General features: G+C 35.2%; 1 protein-coding gene across 4 annotated transcripts in view; it reads right to left on the bottom strand.

The window, feature by feature from the left end:
* PIBF1 (progesterone immunomodulatory binding factor 1) overlaps positions 1–25,372 on the bottom strand; it is a 188,097-nt gene that overhangs the window by 149,904 nt on the left and 12,821 nt on the right. For all 4 annotated transcript variants that reach the window (XR_008665768.1, XM_055335943.1, XM_055335944.1 and 1 more), the window contains exon 5: positions 22,861–22,980. Coding sequence is in view for 3 of the 4 variants with exons in the window: in XM_055335943.1 (XP_055191918.1) it covers positions 22,861–22,980 (120 nt within the window). In the remaining variant the exon portion in view is untranslated. The remainder of the gene's footprint in view (positions 1–22,860; positions 22,981–25,372) is intronic.

Here is a 25,372-nt window from a genome sequence, read left to right as displayed (position 1 = left end):
ATAGCTCTTATCAATTTGTTAAAAGCCACAGAATTACTCATCACCCTAACACTTCATATATTTATATTATCCACTTGGTTCCTAAAAGTTTATGATTTTTCCATTCCTTGAAAGCAAGACTCCTCCTGCTATAAACAGTTAAGAACAAACAAAACGGAGTGAGTACAGATGTAATAAATTTGTTGTTTTGTGGCAGAAAACTGTGGGGGTTCTCATCTGAGGACTTCCAATTTCTCTATGAAATGAAATACCAAGTCATCTGCTGAGAGTGGAAAGCTGGAGATGTGAGGAGAGTGGTGAATGTCTAAAATGGCTGTGAAAAGTGAGAGGACCAGGAAAAACAGAACTGCAGCACAACTGTGTGTTAAGGTAATGATAAACTTGTGTACTTGTTATTGCCTATATGATTTTTTTTTAATCCAGTAGGGCTCAGTTGGAAAATGAAGAGTTAAGATTTTGTCAGGTGGGTTTGATAAAAAGACAGTTGGAAAGAAGAGAATCTTGGCAAGAGAAAGGTTTAAGACTGATAATATGATGAAGAAGTAAGAAAATAAAATTAGGAACGGATTGATAAATTATATGAATTGGAAATTCTGTTAAAGATTAGTTGGAAGCAAAGGATCAAGAAACATGAAATAGAGGAAGTAGTATGTTCAGTGATCAACCTGAATTGTTAACTTCAGAAGTAATGAGTTCTGGGTGACAAGGAATAGAATATGGGCCATGAGATTGAGTGCTAAAGTGGAAAAGAGTCAATCACTGAAGTTGAGAAAATCAATAAAATGCCAAGGCCATGTGGTTATGGATAAATCATAGGAGCAACTCAGGCAGGAGCAAGGGTTCCACTAAATAAAGAACAATATCCCTTGGTGGTCTGCTAATGAGGAAGGTTGAGGTGTGGTAGCCAGATGACATGAATGCCCAAAGAAGCAGGGGTTTTTGTGAGAGTAGAAGTGCCAATATCTAAAATTATAAAGACTTAGAGAAGACATCAGAAACTGGCCCTAAAATACTTAGGACATAGAGTCCTGGTCCAGAGACTGCTCCTGGTCCAATTCCATGGGAGCTATATAAACTTTCTTTAAATATAAACCCCGTATAACCAAGTATAAACAGAGGTCCAGTATAGGAATGTATATATTCTAACAATACTTTCCTTACGACTTTTCAACAGAAAAATTTCCCCTTAAAATTAATACTTCATATTTTGAAAAAATATGTTTCACTTAGTAGTAACAAGTAAAATAGGTTAAAGTACAGCACTGGAAAATAAGGACAGTAACATCTTCCTTTGAAATGAATGAAACCCCATGACTGTGTACAACTTCCAGGTTAAGGCTAAAGAGAAGAGAAAAGATTACTTTGTATTATCCCTATAGATGCTTCCCTGTTTTGAACTCAAGATCAACTTATTTGGGAAGATTCACACCCCAAACCCTATTTTGATATTTGTCCTTTATTTTGTCATAGCATCTGGTTCTTTCTGTCAGAAAATGTACCACATGTGCTGTGAGCAGCCATTACTTACTCAAGGTTTTCTATAATCCTAGTACCTAGCTAGCATTCCACCTATTACATCAAGATTTGTAATTAATGTCTGTGGAAAAGAAGGAGCAAAAGAGGACATTAAATTGACTAAAACAAATGAAGTAAACTTAACCTTTTCAAACATAAAGGGATACACATAAAATTTCCAGTCACCAGCCCTAACAGCAAATTTCTACCTAACAATGAACAAGTTAACAGCAAGTCTCAATTTCAACTTTCTTTTTTTTGTTTTAATATTTTATTTATTTATTCATGAGAGACAGAGAGAGAGAGAGAGAGAGAGAGACTCAGAGACACAAGCAGAGGGAGAAGCAGGCCCCATGCAGGGAGCCTGATGTGGGACTTGATCCAGGATCTCCAGGATCGCACCCTGGGCTGAAGGCGGCACTAAACCACTGAGCCACCCGGGCTGCCCCCCTCAACTTTCTTTTGTAATAAAGAAAAAAAAAATTACATGGGGAAAATAAAGGACAATCCAAGTCACTGAGAAGATTTTAAATGTTGTCCAGTTTTCTACATATCTAGAATGGAAATGACGTTGACTGCCAGGGTTAATGTTAACTTTTCCATCTCTTAAATTATTCATATGAGGAAATAATAGCAGACTATCTCCAGTCTGAAAAAAGTAAATATATTATTGTAATTGCATTTTTTCTTGTATTGCCTATAAACCTCATCTTTCCCCACATCCACCTAAGACCCGGTGTTCCTTGAAGATCTGCTTTATCTCTGTACATCCAGTAGATGTACAGACATAGTGGTTGCACTGGACATGTTTGCAAAAGTAACTACTGTTGAAATATAAATGGACTATGCAGCATTAGCATTTAAAATAACCATCTTCAGCTATAAGAAAAAGTGACTTTAAAAATTAAGTATTTCATACATTATCAGTTTTCCAACTGAAATTAAAGAATACTATCATAAGTCTGCAAATAAAATATGTCATCTGAAACAATGGTAACTGTGCAATATATATGCAGAATTTTCTCAAAGATTTTGAGAAAGATAGCATGAAAGGGGCTTTTTATTCTTGCTTATGGTGATGGGTGTGTTCACTTTGAGAAAATTCAAATAAGACTTCTTTATGTACATTATACAGTTTTAAAATGTGAAACAGGTTTCAACTAGGAAAATGTTAACTAGGGAGAAGTTCTGCAGGGGTGCTCATAATAGGAATGGAAAGGGGGAGATGTGATAATCACATCAGAGTGTAAAGAGAGCAGAATGAAAGTGGGTAGTGAAGAGACACTTTTTTACTCTATATTTCTCTACAGTTTGACTGACATAAGAAGCTGAAAATTTTACATTATACATTGTTTTGGCAAAGTATTCAACTATTAGAACCTTTGTATTTATAAGATATACTAGAGATAATCTACTACAATCTTCTTATTTTGAAGATCAGAACCTTAAAGCCTAGAGGGGTTAGATAATGTGTCCAGGAATCCAGGCCAGGGCTAGTAGAGATAGAACCAGACAGAATCCAGGTTCTCAAATTCATACACAGTTCATGCTTTTCTTAATTTCAAGTTCCTGTGTTTTGAAGAATCAATTCTATGGAAACTATAAAACCATTGTTAGAAGTTTTAACATTATTTACTGTTCAAATTCAGAGTGTTAAAAACATTTTAATTGTGAATTTTATGGGTTCAAATATGGCACATGCATAAATCACAATTAATTTTGGGCTCTTTCCTTTAAAACAATTATTACAGTTATTCCTTAAATACATAATAAGAAAAACCATTTGAGGAAACAACATTGAATCTAAATGCTTTCTACAAAAAGTTAAAAAAGTATTCAAAGATGCAATTAAATAGGCATATTTTAAACGGCAGCTGTGTAAACCAAAAGGCAATTACTTTAGGTATAATGGATTTCTAAGCATCATTTAAATCTTTCGTCTCTCACACCATGTAAACTGAGAAGAGAGTGGTAACCTATGTGTCAAAATAAATCTTTAATAAATGAGGTGATCTCCTGCCTGTGGGGAGATAGGGCAGCTAAGGAAATTGGAAAGGTGATACAGTGACATTTACCTTTCGGTCAATGGTTCAAATCAGAAGCCGTTTACATTGGATGGCAGTTTAGTGAATGAGAAGAAATGGCATGGTTAGCTATTCTGAGAAAGTAAGAATTCACCCCTCAGAATTTTCACAAGTTTCACATTATCTATAATCTAGTCCAAGCAACTACATACAGAGAAGGACAAGAAACCTAATTAACCTTTGATTGCTGTAGACTGACCTTTAAGTAATAACAGAGTCTGTTGCTGCCAAAGACTATTCTTCATTGTTGTTAAGATCCTCAAGAAATATTATTTAAAATTTTTTTACTTCTCCTAAAGTCTTTAAAAAAAAAGTTAAGACAAAACTACACTATTACAAGTCTACTGTTGGTTAAAAAGAAAACAAGAAAATTTTATTTTTTTTGTATTACATGATAATTTTCAGTAGTATCTATTTCAGTCAGTTAATGTGAATCCAAATATAAAAGTTTAACCTTTTCTAAAAGGAAAAATTAAAAAATTTAGAGGACTGAAAAAAAATTTAGAGGAATGAAGAAAGGTAACTTTCATTAAGTGTGGTAGACATTAGAGAACCCAGAAATGGACCCTCAACTCTGTGGTCAACTAATCTTCAACAAAGGAAACAATATCTAATGGAAAAGAGAGTCTCCTCAACAAATGGTATTGGGAAAATTGGACAGCCATATGCAAGAGAATGAAACTTATACCATAAGCAAAAATAAATTCAAAATGGATGAAAGACCTAAATGTGAGACAGGAAGGAATCCATCAAAATCTTAGAGGAGAACACAGGAAGCAACCTTTTTGACCTTGGTTGGCCACAGAAACTTCTTCCTAGACACGTCTCCAGAGGCATGGAAAACAAAAGCAAAAATGAACTACTGGGACTTTGTCAAGACAAAAAGCTGTTGTACAGTGAGGGAAAAAATCAACAGAACTAAGCGGCAACTGATGGAATGGGAGAAGGTATTTGAAAATGACATGTAAGATAAAGGGCTAGTATTCAAAATCCATAAATAATTTATCAAACTCAAACATCCAAAAACTAATAAATATAGTCAAGAAATGGGCAGAAGACATGAACAGACATTTCTCCAAACAAGACCTACCAATGGCTAACAGACACATGAAAAAATGCACAACATCACTTATCATCAGAGACATACAAATCAAAACCACAATGAGATACCACCTCACACCTGTCAGAATGGCTAAAATTAACAACTCAGGAATCAACAGGTGTTGGCAAGGATGCAGAGAAAGGGAAACCCTCTTATGTTGCTGGTAGGAATGCAAACTGGTACAGCCACTCTGGAGAACAGTATGGAAGTTCCTCAGAAAGTTAAAAATAGAATTGTCCTACAACCCAGCAATTGTACTATTAGGTATTTATTCAAAGGATACAAAAACTGTGATTCGAAGGGGCACATGCACCCCAATGTGTATAGCAGCAATGTCCACAATAGTCATAATGTGGAAAGAGCCCAGATGTTCAATGACAGATGAATAAAGAAGATGTGATACACACACACACATAGTGGCCATCAAGAAGAATCAAATCTTGCCATCTGCAATGAAATGCATAGAATTAGAGCATATTATGCTAAATGAAATCAGCCACTCAGAGCAAGACAAATACATGATTTTACTCATGTGGGATTTAAGAAACAAAACAGATGAACATAGAGGGGAAAGGAAGGAAAAATAGGAAAAATAAATAAAATAAGATAAAAACAGAGAGAGGCATATCATAAGAGACTCTTAACTTTAGGGAACAAACAGAGTGGTTGGAGGGGAGATGGGAGGAGGGATGGGGTAACTGAGTGATAAGGATTAAGGAGGGTACTTGACGTAATAAGCACTGGGTGTTATATGCAACTGATGAATAATTAAATTCTACTCCTGAAACGAATAATGCACTATATGTTAACTAACTTGAATTTAAATAAAATAAAAAAGGTGGTGGACATTAGATTGGGATAAAGAGATATGGATTCACCTATGGATTCACCTCTGTCTCTGCTCTGAACTGTTCAAGTCAGCTTCTCTGAGTTTTAACTGCTGCCTCTGCAAAGTGAGTACACTAACTCATTCAATGTCTCATTTATTTTTATGTGCCTACTACTGTAGTACACATATTACTATTATTCATAACTAGCTTGTGGATCTAGCAGAACCCTCCACTGCTGAACAAAATGTTGTGTTGGGATGCGATTTTTATGGCTTACATTTTATTCAGCAAACTACAGAAATGAATTTGAAATATTGGTCTTTCAGTAGGTATTGACCCAAACACAAATGAACCAAACAAATTTAAGTCCTAACATTTTAAATGAGACCACGTTGCTAAATTATCTTTAAAATCTCACTTATTATTTAAAGAATTTAAGTATATCATGTAAGAAAATATAGCTTCATGTGCCTTTCAAGTGATTTAGATAAGCATTAGAAGTATAAACAGATGTGGATAAGAAGGATAAAACATTAAAGTCGATTCACCCAATTTACAGTTAGGTTCAAATAACTGTTTTAGCTCTTGAAGCAAATGAGGAAGTATGGTGAACAAAAGGTGACTTAACAATGGCAAAAGAATGTCATTTTTGTTTTATTGGTAAATTAATATAATATTTAAAATATTTTTATGCTTTAAACACACACAAGCACAATTTTATATAAAAGATATATATATGTGTATATATATATATATAAATGTATATATATAAATATGTACTAGAATTACCATACACACTGACAGGTTTAAGAGCAGGAATTTTATAATTTTTTATTTCTTTCCTCCCTCTTTGAACCACAGCCCATATTACTCATATTAAGTAATACATATCTTTATACTTCTCCATATGAGTTTATATACCCATGCATACACACAAATGGAAGGAGGGGGTCATTCTTTATCTATCCTGATCAAAAAAAAAAAAAAAAAAGAATCCAGTCTTAAGCAAATGACTCTTGGTTTCTGTTCAGGTCATGATCTCAGGGGTGAGATCGAGCCCCATGTCAGGCTCAGTGCTCAGCTCAGAGTCTGCTTGAGATTTTCTCCTTCTCCATCATCTGCCCCTTCACCACCACATGTGTACAAGGTCTCTTTCTCTTTCTCAAAAAAAAAAAAAAAAAATCATGTTGAATATTTTGCACCCAGTTTTATTTATTTAACAATTCACCTTGAGGAAATTCTAAATTAACTGATATTCTCTAGTTCTCTAATTCATTCTATAAATGCCTGTACAATATTCCGTGGTATAGCTTGTATCATAGTTTATGCAACCATTTCCTTGCTGCTGTATTGATGGGCATTTATTTTCTTTCTAGTCCATGCTTCCTCCTTTCAAGGCCTGTTGCCAGAAACAGTGCTGTAGTAAACCTCCTTGTACCAATATCCATATTACACTAGTATTTTACTCTATGGGACAGAGTCTCAGTAGTGAGGTTGCTGTGTTGAAGGATACTTACTTTCCATTTCAAATGAGGTTGCTAGATTTCTTTTTTTTTTTAATTTTATTTATTTATTTTGAGAGAGAGAGAAGCAGACTCCCTGCTGAGTGCAGAGCTTGACTAAGGCTTGATCCCAGGACCCTGAGATCATTACCTGAGTTCAGTGAAGTCAGATGCTTAACTGACTGAGCCACCCAGGCATCCCCACTAGATTTCTTTCCAAAACACTGCAACAGTTCACTTTTCCACCAACAACATGTATTTTTTTCCTTAGAAAATCTTTCCATATTAGATCTTTCCCATTTTTGTCAACCTGAATTCTCACTGTTACTTTAATTGTATTTTCCCAAATGCTAGCTAGTTTGAGCATCTGGCTATTTGGATATATATTTTTTTGTGAAATGTCCACTTATAGTCTTTGCCTATGTTTCTTTGAGGTTGTCTTTTTGCTGTTAATTTATAAGAGCTTCAAATAATGCTAGTATTAACTTTTGATCATCTGAACTCCAATGTTTTCCCCCAAATGCATATTTTATATATTGAACTTTGCCTGTTTTTTTTTTTTTTTCTTTTTCTGGACTTTTTCTGTTAAAGCTTTTTGTTTCCATCTTGGCTGAGATTACCTCAACCTATAGGACAGCACTACCCTACAGAACATTTCTGCAATGATGAAAATCTACATCTCTACCATCCAATATGGTAGTCACTAGCCACCTGTAGCTATTAAGACTGAGGAACCAGGGATCCCTGGGTGGCGCAGCGGTTTGGCGCCTGTCTTTGGCCCGGGACACGATCCTGGAGACCCAGGATCGAATCCCACGTCAGGCCCCCGGTGTATGGAGCCTGCTTCTCCCTCTGCCTGTGTCTCTGCCTCTCTCTCTCTCTCTCTGTGACTATCATAAGTAAAAAAAAAAAAAAAAAAAAGACTGAGGAACTGAATTTTAATAAACTTAAACTTACATGGAAATAGCCACATGTGGCTGTGACTACTCTCCTGGACAAGGATAGTATCCAGAACTTAGCTACTGACAGTTCAGTCCATGAACTGGCACAGGCTAAGGAACACTAGTAACATCTGGCAACGTGCTGCGAACAGTCTTAGGCCTTATCCCAGAACTACTATGTCATTTCATTTTAATAAGATCCCCAGGTGCTTTGTATTTACATTAGAGAAGCACTAATAACCATTAAATTAGGAATTCTTAAAACTTTTTGTGACATGGATCCCACTGGCAATCTGGGGAGGCCTGTGAACTCTTTCTGAGACTAATAATCCAATATATAGAAGTATGAAAGAAACAAGTTACACTGAAATAAAAATACCAAAGTATTTTAAAAAGTTATATATATCTCTCTTGTTTTCATTAAAGAAAAACTCAGTGAAGGGCTTAATAACTACAATAACATTGAAGTAGGGATGCGCATAATTCTAAACATACATGCAGTAACTACACTGTGATGAAAAACTACACCTGATTTCTAATGTTGACCAGAGAGTCATAGGTAGTGGCAGTCATACTGTGGTTTCTGCCCATATCTGTTATTGGAGAAAGTGTTAGATTTCATTTAGAAGTGAAAATAATTTTTTCTCCATATGACCTAGAGGTGTGTTGACCCTAAGAATCTGTTTTATAGTTCAAGTAAAGGCTTAGAATTTCCTCTAAAAATTTTAATCCAATGGAATGAGGATCTGTGTATGGTATAAAATGTGAGGATAAACTTTTTTTTTTTTTAAATATCCAATATTCACAAGGTGAATATCCACTTGTGCTAGCATCCTTACACTAAATAACTATTCTTTTTCAATTGAACTGAACTACCACTAATTGTGGTACATATTTAGATCTCGTTCTACATTCTGTTCCACTAGTTTGTCTGTTTGTATGCCAGGATCCCATTTTGTTGATATATTAGTTGTGAAGTGTATAGTGGGATCTTGGTTGGACCAGCACCTCACCTTTCCTCACCTCTAATTCCACCCCCCCCCACATTTCCTTGGCAATTCGAGACATTTATTTTTCCACAGAGACTAAACTAATTTATCTAATCCCAGTCCTTGTACAAAACTTCTCTCCATCAAAAAATTAAAAACAAGAACAAGAAAAGTATTGGGATATAAAATAACTTTGATGAATATATTAATACAGAAAAGATTGATAGCTTTTTCCTTGTTGTCCTCCTCAAATATGGAGCTTCCAAGTTCAACACTAAGACTTTATAGTTTTCTTCCTGATGTGCATTACTTTCCTTATGAATGAAATATTTTTCTTCTATGTCCCTCTATAGCAGTTAGTGAGCAGTTATTTTTCTAAGCCTAGAGAAATGCTACTGATTATAGATATATCTTTTATTCAGTCATAATATCAAATTTCTGGATTAATTTTAGCTATTTTTCTAAAACAGAAAAAAATCTGTATGAACAGTTTTTTTTTCTTCTTAGTGTGTCTGCTAAGGCCCTCCAAGACCATGTTAGTTAATAATGAGCAATCCAGTCTGTATCTGATTACTGTTTTAACAGGAAGAGGTTTTATTGTTTTCCCATTTAGGATAAAATTTTTTGGTTAACATTTTGTTTGTAGCTATTTAAATATTTTTAATAGGAGTAGTCGCTAAATTTTATCATCTACTAATACAATCATATGGTTTTTCTCCTTCAACTTGTTAATATAATGCATTATCCTTTCTATTCTAGAATATACTTTAATGATAAAGTATTATTCTTTTGCTACAATGCTAGAATTCACTGTTGAACATTTTATTTAGAATTTTTGCATGTGTAGTAATAAGTCAAACTGATCTGTAGATTTGTTTTGCTTTTGCACTATCTTTCTCAGAGCTTCCCATCTTTTTCAATAGTTTGGTGTAGTTTAATTAACTATAATCAGCTCTCCTTGTGGAAATCAGCTGTGAACAATCTGGGTAATCCATCTGTGAATCTAGTAACTTCATCAGTAGTACATCTTTACTCACTTTATAATACCTCTCTGGTTATTTTTCTATTTAAGTTCTCCACTTCTGTCAATTTCAGTCATCTATATTTTGTTGGGACATTTCACTTTCCTTTCAATTTTCAAGCTTATTATCATAGAGCTATATTTCCTTAACATCTCTAATAATTCCATGCTCCTTATTTTTATTGCTTCTTTTCCTGCTTTCTTAAAATAACTACTGCATGTCTTTATTTTTCATCTAAGTACAGGCATTTTAAGGCTATAGATTTTCCTCTGGCACAGATTTAAATGTCTCAAGGATTTTGATATAACATGTTCTCATTTTCTTTGCTTTCTTGTCTATTTTTATTTTCTCTTTGATCTAAAAGATATATTTCTTAATTTCTCAGTAAATTTATTTCCCCTCACCTTTTAATTATCTCTAGTTTTACTAAGTAACTATAAAATCTGTATTTAAAGATTTATTATGGGGCATCTATGTGGCTCAGTTGGTGAAGCATCCGACTCTTGATTTCTGCTCAGGTCATGATCTCAGGGTCATGAGATTAAGCCCCATATCAAGCTCTGAGCTAAGTGCAGAGCCTGCCTAAGAATCTTTCTCTCCTTGCACCCTCCCCATGCTCCCTGTGTGCTCAAACTCCCTCTCCTTCTCTTAAAAAAAAAAAAAAAATTGCTATTGAACTATGTGGTCAAGTTTATACATGATTGTTTTGGAAACTTCCCATTGGCACATTAAAAATATTCTCTAGTTATAAAGAATGTTAAACTTTGTATATATCAACTAATCAAAATTATTCACTGAATTAGTTCTTCTAGTCCTTACTTTTTTAATCTATTAAATCCATCCAATTCAGAAGGAATTAGAATATTAACTTTCCCAGCATCATTACAATTTCTGTCACTTGATATATAGAAGTTGGTGATTTTATCTGGATACAAGCTGAGGTAAGGTCTCTCATGAGTCGTTTCCCCCTGTCATAATATGATGATATACGATCTTGGCCATGGGGTTCAAATTGTATCTGCCACATTAGAAACGTAGGCTGTTTATTAGAATTGAGATTCTAGTTCTATTTTGGACCAAAAGAACCTATGGAGGTATCCATAAATCTAAATTTGAAGAAGCGCTTATTTATTTTAAATTTAATATAGAGACAAACTATTATTTTTTACTAATGAATTTGTTAGATGTTATAGGATAATTATAACTGATGAATATCATCATAAACATGAAACTTAAAAAGGAATTTAAAATTTATCAGTTAGGTAGGCTAAAAAAGAAATTTTAAAAAACAGTTAATATCCTTGAAATATAAAAACTTGAATAACAAATACGTGTCCTACCTCATTTTGATAGTTAAAATCAACTGGATTACTCACATATGAATACCTGAGATGAGCCTCAAGGTAATCTTGCAGAATTTTTCTCAACAAACGTAACTATGTTCCTAAACAAGGAAGTTAACTTAAACAAAACACTCTTCTTGCTTCCTAGTTACGAAAGTTCTCAAAAGAAAAAAAATTTCACCATTTCCTCATGAAACTTTATAGCTTCATTAAGGGTAAACACATTAATGCCTTACATAGCACCGTTAACACTTCTTTTCTTTTGAAATGAAAGAAATATACTGAAATAATTCCACAATAGCAAAACAGCTACATGCAGTTTAGCTACATAATTGGACCAAAATTCTGACCTGCTATAAAGAGACTTCATAAATAGAAATTAAAAGTACAGTATTTATGAAAACACTAAGTATCATACACAAGCTTATCCACATAATACTCAAAATATGCTAAAATTAGACTAATTATTGATACTTATAAACAAACTCTAAGCTTGGAGTAGAAGATGAGCCCTACTTTCCAATGTCAGTATCTAGATATTGTTTCCAAATTTAATTGCAGATGTGGAAAAAATTATGAAAAAAAATCCCAGAAATCCACTAAAATTGGCACTTTAGGAAAAATGACTTCTTTTCTAAGATTAAAAATAACTTTCTACTAAATTTCTAAAGTAGTTTTCATGTCATATCTGCCATGAATCAGATTATAAAAACAAAAAAAGAAGCAACTGCATACTCATGGGGCTTTAACATCTAAATATTTTTGTTAGGTATAATCATGAAATCAGTGTAATAATTGAGACACCCTTGATCTGAGAAATACAAGTTATGCCAGACAAGTTTGCTTTTATAATTCTTTCTTCCAGTTATAAATCTGAATTTTATTAGGGAAAAATAGTATTTGATTGGTTTTAGGCAGTGGATATGAAGTAAGGAATATACATGAAAATAAGGTAACAATGTAACACTTTGGCCTTTAGGTCAAAAATGACAAGATTTTCTGAGTAACCAAACCTGGTTAAAGAAATAAGTGGATACATGCTGCCACCATGTGGTGAAAAAAATTAAGATAATTTTGGAAAATTCTAACTCAATCCAGGAAGTCTTACTAAAGTAGGAAATGTCTTTCTAGCTGTCAGTCTCAAACTCAGACAAATAACTAACAAATATCTTAATTTCTCTTAGTAAACCACAATAGAACTGTCATTATTGCTGTCATTTTTGAAGCATCTATATTTGTTGGCTACTGTTTCCTCTTTTAAATTTCTATTAATTTACTACTTGTTCTATGACATAGTACTTTTAATTTTTTTTTCCTATTTATTTATGATAGTCACACAGAGAGAGAGAGAGAGAGAGAGGCAGAGACATAGGCAGAGGGAGAAGCAGGCTCCATGCACCGGAGCCCGACGTGGGATTCGATCCCGGGACTCCAGGATCGCACCCTGGGCCAAAGGCAGGTGCCAAACCGCTGCGCCACCCAGGGATCCCCCTATGACATAGTACTTTATTGCATTTGTCTCAAGTTTATCCTCTTGAACTCAATCCACATTTGTATTGTGCTTTTATGAACTTCAGTCACATTTTTTCCTAGCTGTTGGTGTTTATTCAACACATCCTAGTTTTTATAGATCTTCAGAGAGTAAAGTCAGCTCCCTGATTACTAGATTTTAGTTTCTAAGCTCCAAACTCAATGGTTTTATCAGTTCAATAATTATTAAGAAGTAATAAAGTTACAGTGTTCAAAGCTGCACATTTTTTCAAGATCTAGTAATATGTTTTATTTTGCTTCTAATATTTTTCTTAGTACTTTAATAGTGCCTGACATGTCATCATCCATGTCAGTACAAAGTCAAACATGTTGAGAAAAAGAGTCTCCTATGAGGCTAAGACCCTTTTTAAACAAGTAAGGTGATCTCAAAGTCAAATATTCTACATGCATAGACTAGATTTTCTCATTCTTTATTTATGCTAAAAACAAGATTGTAAGGCGGTTCTCCTTCTGGTAATGGCTCTGTAAGTTCCCATCTGACCAATTCTACTGCAGAACAACTATAAATTCTGGACAAAATATAAAACAGGAAAGTTACCCAAGTCAAGTAGATTCTGGAGGAGAGTCTATCTGCACAAGGAAGAAGGGATCAGCACTTGAGAAGTTTCCTGATCTTATCTGATTTTTTTTTTTATGGTTTTTAGCTTGAAAGTAGGCCTACTCTGTACTGTTGGAGGTATAAAGGTACAACAGAAAATATTTCATCTTTCTAGCTTAAAGAACAGAGAAGGGAACCTTGAGTTCTATGGATAATCTCTATTAAATCTCTGGCTGACCTCTGAACAACAGATGTGTAGGGGAGACCCAAGAAGCCATATTCTAAGGCCAAAAAACTGAACTGAAATTTGCCATGCTGCCCAAGAGACAAAGTATGCACTTCGAATACAACCAAGTTAACTTCCTGCTAAAGCAAAAACAATGGCACTATCTAGAGGAACATAAAACGAAGTCTCCATAACCTAACAGTTACAATATTATGATCTAAGTTTACTCCATGTTTTAAATAAACAATTTAAAATTACTCAGCTTCTAAAACCAGGAAAATGTGACCCATTTTTAAAAGACAACTAACGGAGATCAACTTTGAGGTGACCCAGATTTTGGAGTCAGCAACAGGCTTTAAAGTAGGGATTTAACTATTCCCAATGGTATAAAGAAAACCATGTTCACAATGAATTAAAAACTATAATAAGCTGAATGGAAATCTAGAAGTGAAAAATTCCACTCTTATTTTTAATTTAAGATTTATGTATTTGAGAGAGAGAGTGAGCATGCACACGCATGCATGTGTGCACACAAATTGGTGGGGAGGGGCAGAGGGAAAGGGTGAGAAATCCCAAGCAGAATCCCCCTGGAACCCAATGCAGGGCTCAATCCCACAAGCCTGAGATCAAGACATGAGTGAAATCAAGAGTGTGTTGCTTAACTGACTGAGCCCCCCAGGTGACCCAAAAAATTCCACTTTTAAATATTTACTGAGGAGAAATGAAAACATGTCCACACAAAAACCATATTCAAATGTTTGTAGTAGCTTCCTTTATAATGTCTCCAAGGTGGAAATAACTCAAATGTCCATCAACTGGTTAATGAATATATCTATACAATGGAATATTACTCAGTAATAAAAAGGAATAAATTATTAATACATGGAAAAAATGATCTGACAATTTCTCATATAACTAAACATGACTGGTAACTGGATAGATACATATGTGATTAGGACAAGTGTAACTAAATGTTAATGGCAGAAATTAGGTGATAAGATACACCGGTGTTCACTATAAAATTCTTTGAAATTATCTATGCTTGAAAATTTTTATAATGAAATAGAAATATATTATACTTTCTGGGGCTGGTGACCAATTTTGAATGTGCTAATTTTGGGAATATAAGTTAAGAGGTTATAAAAAAAAGAAAACACAAAGGTTGTAATCAGCCCTCTTATCATCTGAGGTTGTCCTCCAATTTGCCTTCCTAATTTTGTATTTTACTACTAAGAAAAGCCTCCTATCTCCAAACTTGAGATTCTTCTCTGGGCTTCCTTTCTAACATAATGTGTTTTTTGTTTTGTCTTAAGGAGTAAGTTTTTTGTTCTGTTTTTTTTTTTTTTTAAATTTAAGATTTTGTTTATTTGAGAGATACAGAATTTCAAGCAGACTCCCTGCTGAGTGCAGAGCCCAACATGGAGCTGGATCTCATGACCCTGAGATCATGACCTGAGCCGAAATCAAGAATATGACACTCAACTGACTGAACCATCTAGGTGCCCCTCTAATATAATGTTTTTAAAGGTTAATATTGAGGGGCACCTGGGTGGCTCAGTTGGTTAACCATATGACTCTTGGTTTTGGCTCATCATGATCTCAGGGTCATGAGATCGAGCCCCATGCCAGGCTCTGCACTCAGAGCCTGCTTGAAATTCTTTCCTCCTCCTTTTCCCTTCCTTCCTGCTCTTCCCTCCCCACTTGCATACACCCACACTCTCTCTCTCAAATAAATACACAAATAAAATCTTAAAATGTTAAGTATTGAATAAGATTGGACTTAATAGTTATCTCTGGACAATACTTCTATTGTCATTTTTCATAAAGTTTCTTTTATTCCTACTTTCTGGCTTTCATCTTTCAAACACTGAAGAGAAGGTAATTCCCCAAGAGCTCATGGTAACAATTCTTAAGAAGTCTGTAAAATTTTTAAAACTAAAATTTAGTCTGTGAATGGCTTTTTGGAAGTCTACATATTCCATTTCCTATTTCCTCTTTATACATGTGAACAATTATCACCCAAGTGAAATACTATATAGTTTGTTCATTTATATTCATTTATAAAATCTTTGCTTTGATCTTCTCCTATAGGTTTACACTTGCATAAATATTCAGTATCCTAATTTTCATGCATTCTACAAGCTCGGAACAGAAATATGGTTGATCAGTTTGTAGTTACTGAAGTCCTTAGATTTTTGTGTTTTTAAAAAATATTTTATTTGACAGAGAAAGAGAGAGCGAGACCGTATATACAAGCAGGGGGAAAGGCAGAAGGAGAGGGAAAGGGAGAAACAGACTCCCCACTGAGCAAGGAGCCTGATGCAGGGCTCAGTGCTAGGATCCTGACCTGAGCCAAAGGTAGATGATTCACTGACTGAGCCACCCAGGCTCCCCTGAAGTTCTTAGTTTCTAAGGACAGGTACACAATTTACCATCTCTGAAGCAATTTAATCTACTCTAACTGCTCTATCTGAATAATAAGATTACACACTTGCTGCACTGTGAAGTGGATCCTTGAAGTCCTTTTAAAATTCTTGGGTGAGTACAACCTAGTAATGTTTTTATTTTTTTTCCCCAAAGTTTACATTTTATTCCCCTTTAAAATTATGTAACATTGTATAGGAGACCCATGTTACCTCCCTTAAAATATCCAATCCTAAATATATATAGACAAAGATGTTTGCTGAGTTATTATATGAAGAAATCAAACAGTATAGAAATTTTGAATTATGACTTACTGAATATCGGTAACTTCATAGTGATAATAGCCGTTAACACCATGATCTTGTCCCAAGGCCTACAATGGCATTATATCTTACTGCTTTTATTGAATGAAGTTACACTTCCTTTCATTTTCAAATTTAGGAGAGTTCAGAATTAATGGACACTATCTTTCACTGGATGCATTTTCAACGTGTCCATTATGAAATAAAATATTTATTCCCCTTAGGAAGGAATCCAGGTCTTCTCTCACAATAGTCCAAAATAATATTTACATTTTTGGATTGGGACCTAAATTAATGACACTATTAGAAAAGTAAAAAAAAAAAATTGCTATTCCTTTTGTAATGTGATGGGCATTTTTGAGTTTCTCACTACTCTAGCTACCAATAATAAATACATGTAACACACACAATGAAGAAGAAAGAAACATAAAATGCCACTGGGTAAAACGCACCAAAATGAGAACATTTCAAGTAACAGAACCAAAAATGGAAATCTGCACTGAAGAACACTTTCACTGAGTGCTTTAAATAAACTAGATGCTTGCAAATATTTAAAAAAGTCATAGAGACAATGACTCTCATTGATGACAACTGAACTCTAGTAACCTGGCAATCTCAATCTCTAGTACTTCTTCAACCCACCTCCTAATTCAATATTTTTTTTTATAAACTTCCTTTTTATGAACTTTCCTTTAATGATCATAATCCTCTCTACCTTTCTTATATGCGATTATGATCAAATTCTTCAGTTGTTTTTAATTTTTAAAATATTTTTAAAATATTTTATTTATTTGAGAGAGGGGAGAGAGAGAACAAGCAGAGAGAGAGAGAGGGGGAGGGAAAGAGACAACAAGCAGAAGGAGAGGCTGACAGAGGAAGAGGGAGGAGAAGCAGGCTCGCAGCTGAGCAGGGAGCCTGAGGCGGGGCTCCATTCTAGGACCCTGGGATGATGACCTAAGCGGAAGGCAGCTCTCAACCAACTGAGCCACCCAGGCATTTCTCTTCAGTTGTTTTTAAACTGAGTCCCACTTTTTGGTGAAAAGATCATATAAAATTAAAACTCAAGCCATTAAGGATAAATCATCTCATTTTAGTGATAAAATTATTATTTTAAAAGCCATTATGTGGAATATGAAGATAAACTTCTTTAAAACTCACCAGGAGTAATTCAATCAACAAACACCTCTGTGTTCTCATACTTTCCCCCTCAGCTATATAATTACAGAAGCCTATATTACTGGCTATGCCCCAAACACAGATGACTCTCTAATCATATGGGTCACAGTGAAGTGGTAAGCCTTTTTTTTTTTTTTTTGAAGTGGTAAGCCTTAAACACAAGTATACCCCAGTGTACAACAGCACTGCTTACTTATATTGCTGGTAAGCAATTAGATGAATGTCTTTCTATTGTTCTTGACAATGAAAAAATTTCTGCATGTAGTTTACAGTATAATTTCATGTATATTAGTTGTGATTTCTCTCACCTTAAAAATAAAACAAACCCTTTTCACTCTACTTCCTCTGTCATCTTCAACCCTATCCCTTCGTTCCCCCATGCAATCAAAATCCCACAGAAAGAGCTGCCTAGACTTGTTTCCAATTTCTTTCCTTCCATTCACTCTTATATACACTGTAATCAAGCTTTCAATCTCTTCAACTCCAACAGAACTACTCTTGACAAGGTTATCAATGACCCTATTAAATATAATGTGAATTCCCAGACTTCATCTTACTACACCTATAGACAACATTTGAAATAGCTGACTCTCTTTCTTGACAAACTTTTCTCCCTTGGCGTCTGGGACATGAAATTCTCTTGGTTTCATTGTCTCACTGATAAATCTTCCTTCTCTATTCTACCGTTTAATAACAAAGTGCCCTAGGGCCCTGGCCTTGGCCCTCTTCTCTGTAGTCACTCTCCTCTGGTGATCTCATCCTGTCTTTAAATATTATCTTTATGGGCAGCCGAGGTGGCTCAGCGGTTTAGCGCCGCCTTCGGTCCAGGGCGTGATCCTGGAGACCCAGGATCGAGTCCCACGTCAGGCTCCCTGCATGGAGCCTGCTTCTCCCTCTGCCTGTCTCTCTCTCTCTCTCTGTGTCTCTATGAATAAATAAAATTAAAAAAAATAAATATTATCTTTATGTTAACAACTTCCAAACATATAGCTTCCAAACTTGACACTTGTATATCCAAGTATTTCCAACTGTACAACCAACAGATCTTTAAAACTTGAACTCTCTTTTAACCCTAAATCTGCCTCACCCACAACCTACCCATCTTAACTGAATGCAAATCCATCCTTCGAGTTATTCAGTTCCAAAACCCTGGAAGTTAATTTGACTCCTATCTTTCTTTCATGTCCTCCATCCAATTCATCAGGAAATCCTAATGGCTCTACTTTTAAAATATATTCAGAATCCAACCAGTTCATAGCACTTATACTGCTATCACCCGATCTGAAGCTCTATCACCTCTCACCAAGATTACTACAACAGTCTCATAACAAGTTTCTCTGCTTCCATCCTTAAAGCTCTATAGCCAATTCTCAGTAACAAAGCAAAACAAAACAAAACAAACTTCTGGGACATTAACAAAGTTCTTGAATACTCTTTGAGGGTCTACTATGTACCAGCCAGAATAATCCTTTTATAATATGTCAGATCATGTTACCTCTCTTCCTAAAGTACTGCAATGCTTCCTTTCACTTAGGGTTAAAATCAAAGTCCTTACAGTGACTTCAACAGACCCATTACTTCTCCGATCTTACCTATTCTCTCCATTCAGTCATTCCAGTCATATTGGCTTCCTCATTGCTCCACAAACATCAAGGAACCCTCTTGCTTTTGCATTGACTGTTCCCTCTGCATGGAAGTTCTTCCTTGAGAACTTTGTTGTCTCCCTCACTTTCAAGTCTTTGTAAACTTCTAACCTCCTCAATGAGGCCTACTGGCTGACTCTATACAATTCTGAATATTTCTTCCCTGTTCTCCATGCAGCACTGATGTTTTTCTTTTATCCTTTGCAGTTTTCATCTTCTTCTTCTAAGATTTGCTTATTTATAATGTTTACTGTTTCCCCGTACTTTCTCTCTCTCTCTCTCTCTCAAGATTTCTTTACTTTAGAGAAAGAGTGACTGTGCAAGTGTGGGGGAGGAGGAGAGGAAGAGAGAATCTGCAGACTCCCTGCTGAGTGGGAGCCTAACTTGGGACTCAATCCCAGGACCCTGAGATCACGACCTGAGCTGAAATCCAGAGTCAGACACCTAACTGACTGAGCCGCCCAGGTACCCTTCCCTGTAATCTTTTAAAATATAAACTCTGTGAGGCCAGAGATCATTGTTTTGTTTGCTGAGGTATTCCAAGCACCTAGAACAATGCCTGCTACATAGCAGATGTAAAACAAATATTTACTAAATGAATTTCATTCTCATAATAATGACCATATGAGGAAGGTGTTATATATTTTCATCCTATTTGGTAGATGGAGAAGTTGTAAGACTAGGGGCAGAGAGAGTAGAGAAGACTAAGTTCTTTTTTTTTTTTAATTTTATTTATTTATGATAGTCATACAGAGAGAGAGAGAGTGAGAGAGAGAGAGAGAGAGAGAGGCAGAGACACAGGCAGAGGGAGAAGCAGGCTCCATGCACCGGGAGCCTGACGTGGGATTCGATCCCGGGTCTCCAGGATCGTGCCCTGGGCCAAAGGCAGGCGCTAAACCGCTGCACCACCCAGGGATCCCAAGATTTATTTTTCTGAGAGAGAGAGAGAGAGAGAGAGCGAGCACATGTATGCAGGCCAGCCAGGGGAGGGCAAAAAGGGAGAGGGAGAGAAGCAGGCTCTGCTGAGCACGGAGCCCAACGTGAGGCTTGATCTCACAACCCTGAGATCATGACTGAGCCAAAATCAAGAGTCAGATGCTTAACCAAAACTAAGCAACCCAGGTGCCCCTGTGCTGGTTAATTTCATGTGTCAATTGGCTGGGCCACAATTCTCAAATATTTGGTCAAATACTATTTATTTTGTTTTTATTTTGATCAAACACTATTTTAAATATTTCTGTAATGGTATTTTTTAGATAAGATAAACACTATTTTTAAAAGATTTTATTTATTTATTTGAGAGAGAGAGAGATGCAAGAACATGAGAGAGAGAGCACAAGCATGGGTAGCGGCAGAGGGAGAGGGAGAAGCAGGCTCCCCACTGAGTAGGAAGCCAGACATGGGGCTCAATCCCAGGACCCTAGATCATGACCTGAGCAGAAAACAGAAGTTTAATGGAATAAGACACCCAGGTGCCCCAGAGATTAACATTTATATAAAAAAAAAAAATGGGTGGGGGAGGAAAACCATAAGAGATAATTATTAACCACAGAGAATAAACTGAGGGCTGCTAGAAGGGAGATGGGTAGGGGATAGGCTAAATGGGTGATGGGCATTAAGGAGGGCACTTGTGATGAGCACTGGGTGTTATATGTAAGTGAAGGATCACTAAATTCTACTTCTGAAACCAATATTACACTATATGTTAACTAACTGGAATTTAAATAAAAACTTACACACACACAAAAAACCAAATAATATTTAAACCAGTAGACTTTGAGTAAAGCCAATTACACTCAATAATGTGATGGGTCACATCTAATTAGCTGAACGCCATACTAAACCAAAGACTGACCTCCTCTGAGCAAGAGGTAATTTTGTCAGCAGACTGTCTTTGGACTTGAACTGCAATTCTCCCCTCAACCCTCAATCTCCAGCCTGCCAGTCTACCCCATCATATTTTAGACTCATCAAGCGTCCATAATCATGTGAGCCAACTCCTTAAAACAAATCTTTCTCTCTCTCCAGATATCCATTGGTTCTATTTCTCTGAAGAATCCTAATGCAGGTTCACAAACAAAACTGTTTCTTTGTTCAAGAGTTATAAGGGCACTAAAAACACTCAGGAACCCTATGAGTCAAACCAGTGTTAATTATCTATGTTTTCCTATCAGTAAAATACTAAAAGTGTTATAAGCAAACAAAAATCTGGGATACAATGCCATTATTACTGACCCTTGAGAGTCAAAGGATTTGCTTACCACATAGTAAAATAGTATCACATACTAATGATAATTCTAGAATTGTAAGTTTTTTTTTTCTCTTTGGACCAAGGAATCATTTGTTCAAGAGAAACCAATCTTAGAATCCCCAACTGTTAAAATCATTTAAAAAGAGGTAGTTTGATATAAACAAGGTTAGGAAACTTTTCCAGCCCTTCTCCTAAAAAATAAGTCCTTGAGGGAAGCTAAGGTACCATGAGGTGCAATAGAACCAAGTTTGAAAACTCATTTAATCACCTTGTCCTCAATAAACCCAATGAACCTTATGCTGCCATGACTACCACCATCCTGGGCATTTAGAAATAGATTAAATGATTTGGCCAAGACTACAAAATTAACTACTAGCCAAACTGAGGCCTTCTAACCTTGTCCTTTATTATTTTGCAAATTTTGTAAAAATAAAAAGCTATCTTTCTAAAATATGCAAAACACTTTACCTGCACAATGTGGCAGGTTAGCAGAAGAAACAAAAAACCCCAATAGAACCTTGTGGTAGGGTTCATATCGGCACATCTGCCTCTCTGGCATCATTCCTGCTGACTTCATCACTCCTATGAGGAGAGGAAGGAAGATAAGCCTTTGCCTGTAATATTGGCTACATTAATGACCTAAATAGATTTTGTCCAGCACTAACAGAGCAGCAAATTAGGGCATCGAAATGTAAATTAAATTGTAATTACTTACTTCTGGATAATATATCTTTGGTAAAAGCTGCTCTTGAAATTGAACATAAAAAATTCTTATATGCAACTTTGCTAAAAAATACATTTTTACTTGCAAACAGAAACATGAGCAACTTAATGAAATGAACAAATAGGATTATTTCCTCCATTTGATAGAGTAGGAAACATTAAATGACTTATTCAATATCACACAGAAAAATAAAAGTGTCAAGCCATCATCTAAGGTTCTAACACTATAATCTACGAGAGTTTAAACTCTTGAAGGGCAGACACTTTCCTGAGTTCACTGCTGCCAGCACATGGCACAGGACCATGCGCATCACTAGAGCTGATGCTTATACCAGTGCACATGCTCTGAAAAAACATTAGGAGAGCTAATGTATTTAATGAAGAAGCAAAATGATAACTGGATAGTGGCTCTCTTTCATATCACAAACAAGGCTAATTTGTAATAAAGAATCGAGAATGAAACAGTTACATCAAAAAAGCTCAACCATGGATTACAGGCCAATGTCATAGACTTACTGTCAATCTTTAAGATGACTATTTCCAATTTAACCTTCCCACTACTTGAAAAATCGTGTTGTCAGCATCTCCCAGTCTCATTTTCTATCATTGACTTTTATATTCCCGTTCACAAATCTTGAGGAACTTCCTAGAAAAAAACTTGGGAGTTTCTTCCCATCAGTGATCAAAATCATACAAACCTCTGTCAGTTGTTTCAATTGAGCCTTGTTTTCACTTAATTCTTCTGACAGGTCATTCTTTTTCACTTGCAGTTCACAGATTTCCTTTCTTAATGGATTCACTAGTTCATAGAATCGAATCTTTAAAAACAAAAATCAAATTAGTAAGCAGTTTTAGAATCCAAGTTACAATTAAAATTTGTTAATTTATAGTACCCTCAATTATGAGTGATAAAATTATTAAGGTAACAAAAGGAAACTGTTTAGAAGTTTTGTATTATATGCCTGTATAATAAAGTTTTGTTTTGTTTGTACAAAACCAAAGCAAGGCAGTTGTTAACTGACCCTGACCACTAATACTTTAGTAAGGCTTGATGTTCAATTAAGTTTCCTCAATGCCAAGATAATCTAAATCCTTGACCCTTGACACAGTGTCTCTTTCTTCTTCAATATCTATATTCCATTTACTGCTTACTCCCCATCTCCTACCACTGCTCACTTCACCCTATCTGCTTGTTACTTCTTGAACACATGAAGTGCTTGAGTTTTGCTCTATCTTCTGATAGAAGAATTCTTCCCATATACAAATGCATGGCTCATGCTTTCACTCCTTTCAGGACTCTGATCAAATGTCACTCTATCAGTAAAGCCCTAATTCCTCTAACCTGATTTAAAATAGCCTGGTGACTGTTCCTATTCTCACTCCTGCTCTTTTCTCCATAGCATTTACAACAAACATTCTACATATTACTTTTAATTTATTGTCTGTATCATTCCACTTGAATGTAAGCTCATGAAAGAATTTTTGCCTGGTTTGTACACTGCTCTATCTCTACTGTCTAAACATAAGCCTACATCCTTAGCTCTTGGTGAAGCTCTATTGCTACCATTGCTGTACAAGGGATAAACAAGATGAATCAAGAGATATCTTTTATATCAGTATTTCTATTCAGTTCAGACCTCTCTTCTCATTCATAATTCTCTCAGAGGAATTTGTCTGCCCTAATCTAGTAAAGTGTTCCATCTGACAAATTTCTATAAAATTAAGAAGCCATGAACAAATTAGGAGAAAGTACTTATTCCTATATATCAAATAGGCATGCAATCTGTAATTCCTTAATATATTGCTGAATTGTAAGAGTACCACATCTGGTAAGAGGCTAGTCCTTAACACAATGAATTTGTGTATAACTAACTAGTTAGGATAATACTATCTGTGAAAACAAAAGATAACAAAGAACATTAAAAAACCACAGAACAAAAATATGTGTAACTGCCACTAGTGGGATACTTGATATCTACTATATAGATAAAGTCACAACAGCACGTGAGAAATTTGATTTGTCCTGGACAGTACATTTTGGACAGAAAAAAAAATATTTGAACTATTTAAATAAAAATAAACAAATAGGAACACTTTGTTTTATATGAGATCATTAATCCAGAAACCTTAATGCAGTTGAGACCAAGAATAGCAACCACCACTCCCTCAAAAGTAATAGGTATATTTAATACTTACTACGTGCTTATGATGTTCTTTTTTAAATTAAAAAAAAATTTTTGTCTATTTATTTCTTATGTTCTAAGCACTCTGCTAAGCATTTCACATACATATTCCCAGTTAATCTTCACAATTACCTCAACAGAAAGGCATTATTATTATTATCAGTCTTTTCATATATGAAAAAGTTTAAGCCTCTAAGGGTGAAATGACATCTATAGATGACAAACCAGCAGTTCTCAATGTGTGGTTTAGGAACCTCTGGTAACCACTCTGCCCCTCTGAGACCCTTTCAGGAAATTCATAAGATTAAAACTATTTTCCTAATAATACTAAGATTTTTTTTACCTGTTTTATTCTCATTCCCTTATACTTGTTCAGTGGTGTTTGCCAGTGGCTACCTAATTGACGTGCAAGGAGATCACTGCCTTTAAGGTTAATAGAGTGTGCTTACGTATTCTTGTGTTTTAAAAATGTCTTAGTGTTAATTTTCAATATGGTAAATAGTAATAGATACTGCACATATAAACAAAAGCTTCTTGGCATCCTTAGTAATTTTGTGAATGTAAAAGGATGCTGACATCAAAAACTTAAGACTACTGCCATATATGAATTCTATGTGTAGACTTGTATAACCAACACTGCAATAAATCCTGAACTAGACGGACCACAAAGATCTCCTTCATCCTACCACTTTATAATCACACCAATTCCTCTCTTCTCTACTCTCCCTGGCTACCACTAATCTGTTATCACTATAATTTCTCATTTTGAGAACATTATAAACCAACAGTTCATGATAAAATGATTCATTTCTATGGACAATGTAGCCATTAACTTCATAATCCTATTTATTGCTTGACTTTGAAGATCAATGGTCAAGACCCTTTAAAATTTGGTGATCTGAACACCACTCACCATTTTCAGATCAGGGCCACAAAATAAAACAATTTATCAAATGGATACTTTGAAGGTATGGCTATTACATAAATGGCAAATTCTAAGTTGAAAACATGCAGTTTTTTTTAAATG

The sequence above is a fragment of the Nyctereutes procyonoides genome, unplaced genomic scaffold (genome assembly GCF_905146905.1).
Source record: "Nyctereutes procyonoides isolate TBG_1078 unplaced genomic scaffold, NYPRO_anot_genome, whole genome shotgun sequence".
In the NCBI taxonomy this organism is placed as follows: domain Eukaryota; kingdom Metazoa; phylum Chordata; class Mammalia; order Carnivora; family Canidae; genus Nyctereutes; species Nyctereutes procyonoides.
The sequence above is the reverse complement of the archived record's forward strand: the minus strand, read 5'-3'. Positions and strand labels throughout refer to the sequence as shown.